The sequence below is a fragment of the Myiozetetes cayanensis genome, unplaced genomic scaffold (assembly GCF_022539395.1).
Source record: "Myiozetetes cayanensis isolate MyiCay16 unplaced genomic scaffold, myiCay2020 scf7, whole genome shotgun sequence".
Lineage (NCBI taxonomy): Eukaryota > Metazoa > Chordata > Aves > Passeriformes > Tyrannidae > Myiozetetes > Myiozetetes cayanensis.
This window is the reverse complement of record NW_026087964.1, coordinates 40,175,989-40,182,498: the sequence shown is the minus strand read 5'-3', so window position 1 is coordinate 40,182,498 and position 6,510 is coordinate 40,175,989. Positions and strand designations below refer to the sequence as shown.

General features: G+C 46.6%; 1 protein-coding gene across 2 annotated transcripts; it reads left to right on the top strand.

Moving 5' to 3' along the window:
• The first annotated feature begins 266 nt into the window (after window positions 1-266).
• On the top strand, window positions 267-6,121 carry NPY2R (neuropeptide Y receptor Y2). 2 transcript variants are annotated; one of them, XM_050338494.1, is made up of 2 exons: window positions 267-393; window positions 3,619-6,121. In XM_050338494.1, exon 2 carries the CDS (start codon window positions 3,644-3,646, stop codon window positions 4,799-4,801), a length of 1,158 nt encoding a protein of 385 aa, XP_050194451.1. In that variant the 5' UTR covers window positions 267-393; window positions 3,619-3,643; the 3' UTR covers window positions 4,802-6,121. The 2 variants fall into 2 exon arrangements, with proteins under 2 accessions (XP_050194451.1, XP_050194452.1); XM_050338495.1 differs by lacking the exon at window positions 267-393 and adding an exon at window positions 430-574.
• Window positions 6,122-6,510: the final 389 nt, after the last annotated feature.

The following is a 6,510-nucleotide window of genomic DNA, read 5'->3' as shown; positions in this document are numbered from 1 at the left end:
AGGCTGCCCCAGAAGGCATCTTTGGGACTGGAAAAAACTAGGAAGCAGGCTCGGGCGTGTGGCGACCTAAACCAGCTCGGAGCTGGCTCGACCTCCCCCCCCCTCCCTCCCCCTCTTCCTTCGAAATTCCTGCATTCAGGCTGGCAGCGCTGCAGGTGTTGCCTCCCGAGCGAGAGGCTGCCGGCACATCCCGGCAACGCTGCCCGCACCCCTTTTCCCCGCGCCCGGAGCCCGGCGGGCGGAGCCGCCGCCGCTGCGCCCCGCCCGAGCCCAGCCCCGGCCCGCCCCGGCCCGCCCTGCCGGCGCGGGAGCCGCCGCCGCCGCCGCCAAACTTTCGACGGGTCGAGCAGTGCCGGTGCCCCATCCATCGCCCGGGAGGAGAGAGCCGCCCCGGTGAGTGTGCGAGGGGGAGGGCGGCGGCGGGACCGTGCCGTGGGAGGCGGGAGCAGCCGCCCCACTGCGGAGCGAGGGGGCTCCGCTCCGCTCCGCGCCCCGCCCCGCCCTGCCCTGAGGGACCGGCTCCTGTGGCCGCAGCCGGCGGTGGCCGCGCTCGCCTCACCGGGGCGGAGGGAAGGTGAGAACGCGAATGGGGGGACGGAGGAGCGCGGCCGGCGCGGCGCCTCGGCGGGGTCCCCGCAAGCTCCCGGGCGCGGGTATCTCCCGCCGGGCACGGGTGTCTCCCGCTCGGGCACGGGTGTTTCCCGCCGGGCACGGGTGTTTCCCGCTCGGGCACGGGTGTTTCCCGCCGGGCACTGGTTTTTCCCTCCGGGCACGGGTGTCTGTCCCCGGGGACGGCGGGAGGGGCAGCGGCGCCGCACCCCAGAGGCACGTCTGCTGCCACCTTCGCCTCCAGCAGCCCCAGACCCTTTCCCAGCGCATGCACTGCGGTCCTGGTGGGAATGCTGCTTGCTAATGTAATCACGTATTCCGCCCCTTCTGCCCGCTTGCGCTCAGGAGCGATGTAAATCACCTCTGGGCCTTCCTCTGCCGAAAGTTAGGCGCAATTTGATGCCTGCCCATGAGGATCTGACTGCTGAGGGGAAAAGCAATTGGAAAAAACCCCAGTGTGGTGCAGTATGCAAGGTGTGCCAGTAAATGCACACCTGGAGAGTTTAGACCAAAAGAAGAACAGAAAGGGTCCTGTCAAACACTGTGTGGAGCCTCAAATTCCATCTCAGTTTTATCCCTGTTCTTTGAAAGAAGCTGATATTTTGCTCACATAACTGTCCCACCAACAATGTGAAACTTGTCCAATTTATTTAATTGCTTGCTGACAACGCCAGCTCATCTCTGCTTGAAACCATGGTCATCCCTTCTCTCTCCCTCAGCTTTGTCTTACTGACGAGACCAAAGTGTCTTTCATCAGCCCGAACAGGGCAGTAACAAATAAAATAAAAGTGTCAGAGCAAAAGAAGGCTTTGCTAAAAGGAAAAGGTTGGAAGTAGGAATCAACAGAAAGTCAGGCAGTAGAGTAATGGGTGAAAATATTTTTGGGAAGAAAGGGGTGCTATGTTATTTGGCTAAGCTACATCCTTCTGCCTGGATTTATGGCAAAGAAGGGAAAAAACGTGAAATTTGCCGTCCCTGTCACTCTGCTACTTCTGTGTGTAAATATAAGCAGCTCTTATTTTGCACTGAAAAAAATGTTGAGATTTTGGAGCACCTCACAGTCCTGAGACCTCATCAGATCTCTTCATCTAGCAATATATGCAAACATAATTCCTGGGCGTAGGTACACAGGTTGAAGGACAATGCTCAGCAGAGTTCTGAACTATTGCATAGCCTTGGCTGTGCAAATTGTGGTGGATCTCTTACATTTTTAACCTGGTGGATTAAAAGTGTATTGATGAGGAATCCCTTCCTGCCACTCGTGCTTAGGCTAGTAGTTGAAAACTGATTATATTACTAAAATCAGCAGAGTACACCAGTATGAACAGCTGGCACATCTCAGCTGATGTATCTTGTGGTGTTTCACATCTCAGGCTTACACTATTAATTGTCAGGTAAATGTAGACTAAACAGTATAGCATAATTTGGACCTGTTTTGTTGGGGGAAAAGTACCTTTCAGTTCACGTAGTCAATCTGTTGCTTTTGCAAGAAGAATTTGCACCGAGAAATTCTTCGGGATATTGTGACGAGACAGAAGCAAGTACAAAGGGCTCAGTCACCTGCTGGCAGTCAACCCTCCTTTTTCAGTTTGGAAACCACACCGAAGGATGTCACTCATAGATAGTTACTGGGAACAGAGGTAGGGATGAAAACTTACCTCTGTTCCCCTGAAACATTCTGCTGAAAATGGAAGGAAGAAAGTTGATCTGATTAAAAAGAAAGGACAAGAATTTTAGAAAAGGCATGTGAATCCAAACACATTAATAGCTAGACTGTTTTTTTTAGGTGAACCCGAATTTAAGATGAGTTAAGCTGTGTGTAACACCTGATGACAGGAAAGTGACATTTCATCTCTACTCTTGCTTTCCTTAGGGGATGTATGAACAGCAAGTAGAGTGAGTAACTCAGGTTTGGCTTTCTCCTCAGTGGCAAGTGCTGGTGTTCTCTTGGTGAGCCTGCTTGGCCCTAGCAGTTTCTTACTATTTTCCCAGGTCAAGGCAAGGAGTCGCCAGGTGTGTGGTTCTTGCTTAGCATTCCACTGGTGCTCTGGGCAGTTTCCATGGGGACATGGCTGTTTTGCATAGGACTGAAGTCCAAGTCAGCAAGTAATTGTAAACCATCTATATATTGTGCCTACCGAGGTCTTAGGGCAACACAGAATTTGTCTCAGCCTGTGTAAGGAGGGAAACAAAATGCGATTTTGATGCCAATGGTGAAATTCTTACTGACATCAGCAGGGGAATTCTTTGCTCTTCTTTTTGACTGTAGTCAGAAATGAATGCCTGATTGGCACCCTCCAAGGAGCTGTATTTTCTCAAACATTACACAGAAAGGGAATATTATATATAACTGTGTTTTAATTGTTACTGGGATTGATTTCAGCATGAATAAGTTACACAGTCATTTCAGATAAATTCTGTTATTCTATATTACATTATTCTATCACAGTTGTATTTTTACTTGCCTTGTGGCACAAACTGTTTTAAAAGAAAGTTTCTGAAAGAAGGATCCCAGTAATTAGTTCACTGCTATTAGGGAGGGGCATAAGCCTGTAAGTATTTAGTAACTACTTAAGAGAAACACTTTTCGTTAAGGAAAAACAGAAAGACTATTATGCTAATAACAGTCTGGATGGTTCTGTTCCATGTAGAATTCCCATAGATATTAATGGAAGTTACGTGCTAAATCAGCAGTAGTTTTAGGTAGTGGATTGTAAAAGAATGATATGCTGCCCAGCAGGATCTTAATACTTCTACATTTACTTAGGCAAACTTTGTCTTTAAAATGCTTTTGAAATCTGTCCCAGTTTTCAGCAGGAGTCATACTTGAATAATATTCTGGGATTGGCCTTCAAATGTAAGGGCAACAGAATTTAAATATATTAAGACAGATCTTCTCTTAATCCTGCGATGTAGCACGTGGGTCAGGAAAGAGCTGTAGCTTTAGTCATTGCTTCTTACCTTAGCCAAAGTGGACTGATCTTTCCACTTGTATTGGTTTTTTTTCAGGGGCTCAGACCAGGCTGCTGCAAGGATGGGGCCCCTGGAAGCAGTAGGTGAAGAAAACCAGACAGATGAAATGAAAATGGAGCTGTTCACCAAGCTGTACTTGCCAAGATACACCACACCGCTCAATGAATTGGCTCTGGACCCCAAACCAGAACTGAAGGACAGCACGACACTAGTTGAAGTGCAGATAATTCTCATCTTTGCTTACTGCTCCATCATCCTTCTGGGGGTGATCGGAAACTCCCTCGTGATCCACGTGATCATCAAGTTCAAGAGCATGCGCACAGTGACTAACTTCTTCATTGCCAATCTGGCCGTGGCTGACCTGCTGGTGAACACGCTGTGCCTGCCCTTCACTTTGGTTTATACGCTCTTGGGCGAATGGAAACTGGGCCCAGTGCTGTGTCACCTGGTGCCCTATGCCCAGGCGCTTGCTGTTCACGTGTCCACTGTCACTTTGACTGTGATCGCTCTAGATCGTCACCGCTGCATCGTCTACCACTTGGAAAGCAAAATCTCTAAGCGGATCAGCTTCCTGATTATAGGAATTGCCTGGGCAGTCAGTGCCCTGTTGGCAAGTCCTCTGGCCATCTTCCGTGAGTACTCGTTGATTGAGATCATTCCTGACTTCAAGATTGTGGTTTGCTCTGAGAAGTGGCCAGGAGAGGGGCAGCTCAACTATGGCACCATCTACAGCATCTCCATGCTCCTGATCCAGTACGTGCTGCCTCTTGCAGTCATCTCCTATGCCTACACCCGTATTTGGACCAAGCTCAAGAACCACGTCAGTCCTGGGGCAGGGAGTGACCACTACCACCACCGGCGTCGGAAAACCACCAAGATGCTGGTGTGTGTGGTTGTGGTGTTTGCTGTCAGCTGGCTGCCGTTTCATACCTTCCAGCTAGTCAGTGACATTGACAGTCAGGTGTTAGACCTGAAGGAGTACAAACTGATCTACACAGTGTTTCATGTCATTGCCATGTGCTCGACGTTTGCTAACCCCCTGCTCTATGGCTGGATGAATAACAACTACAGGACGGCCTTCCTCACGGCCTTCCAGTGTGAACAGCGGCTGGACTCCATCCACCCTGAAGTATCAGCAGCTTTCAAAACCAGGAAGAAACTAGAAGCAAAGAGGATTCAATTCCCTGGTGACTCTTTCACACAACCTACCAATGTCTAAGATGTCTGACTTTAAAGAAGAAACGAATATGTTGTGGACAAAGGGATAAATCCATTTTGATACATGCATTTTTAATGCATAGTTTTATTCATAAACGGTGAAAGAAAAGTAGCAGGAAATCAAGGCAGGTGTTATGATTTTGGGGGGAGTTGATTGGTGTCAAGAGTATGTAACTATGTGACTGCAAGGAAATAAAAGGGAGAGGCTTTGTTTATGGCTGTCTCTAACAGAGTAAGAGACTTTTCCATCCCTCCCATATCTTTTTGACAAGTCTAAATGACAAGGGCAGAGTGTTCTGGTTTTGCTAGCTGGTTTTGCTAGAGGAAGGCATCTGTAGCACAGCAATGTTGATGGTGGGAGCTGGTAGTTTTTATTTTGGATGGGGAGATCAGGAAGAGTAGAAGTCTACCAGGAGAAAGAAGCCTGTCTGGGCAGGAATGGGCTGTGCTGATTAAAGCTCAAACTTTTCAGGTCCCTTCTCTCTGACAGGCATCTTTTACAGAGACAAGGGAATTAAGAAGAGAAATACATTATTTTATTTTTCTAGTTGTACTACAGTGGTTCAAACCAGAGCATTTGAGATACATTAGGGGTTATAAAAAAAGAAAAAAAAAACACCACACCCACCCAAACAACAGATTCAATGTGAGGAAAGGTCATGTTTCTGTGTAAAATTCATTGTGGATTTTGGTCAGTCAAATGGGGCGAAAAGTTATTCCTTAAGAATTGTCTGTTATGCTGGTGAGAAAATCACGAGCCTGTGACTTGATCAGTCATTCCCTGCAGATTCCTCCCTTTCATTCTCCTCTGGAAACAGCTCACAAATGCAGTGCTTTAAAGTGGCATTTGAGGGCAGGGAATACAGGCTCAGGTCTTCTGTGAGCACTTCATAAACTGCCAATATTTTCATTTTCAGGACCTGCTTAAATGTCTGATGTGTTATTAACTCCACAGGCTTTGAATTGTAGCTGCTTTATGCCTGGATAATAAAACAGCAGATAATTTTGATCCTCTGGAAAGGCTGTGAGATGGTGAAGTGCTTTTCATTATTGTGGGCTTATGTCACATCTCGTCTTGGAGTTTTTTGCATCTTTAGTCTTTGCAAAAATTAAGAAATTTTGAATGACTATAACCTAATAACAGTGTGCTATGTTTATGTGATAACAGTTATTCTGCATGCTGTAGTTAATAGTTAAATTCCTTTTTTTTGCTCAGGTATAAAATTTTAATCTGTTTACTGTGTTGCACACAGCAATGTTCAACTCTTCTATGTCTTTGTTCAGCCTCTTTGAACTCATTAAAGAGATGAAGAAAATTTCAGTCCATGTTTATTCCAAGCTGCTCTGTTACTTATCTAGGATAAAACCAAGTGCAATACTTTCACTTGGAGTCTGTTTCGACAGCGACATTTCAGCTGCCTCGTTTTTTTCTCTCAATTTTTTGTTGTTTCTAAATTCATTGTGTTCTCTCTTACCGATTAAAAACCAAGAAAACTCCAGTACAGAAATGTTTGCACTGTAATAAATAGCATCACATCTTTATCAAGTGGAGAAATTAGTTATTGTGTATTCAGTATTCAGCACCATCCTTTAAATATCCATGAAATCATTTGGACTTGGATTTTCTTGAGGAGAAAAGGGAGGTCTAGAGAATTAGCTAGTGTTTACTCAAGCAGGGAAAAGTATCCATCATTCTTAAACAGTTTTACA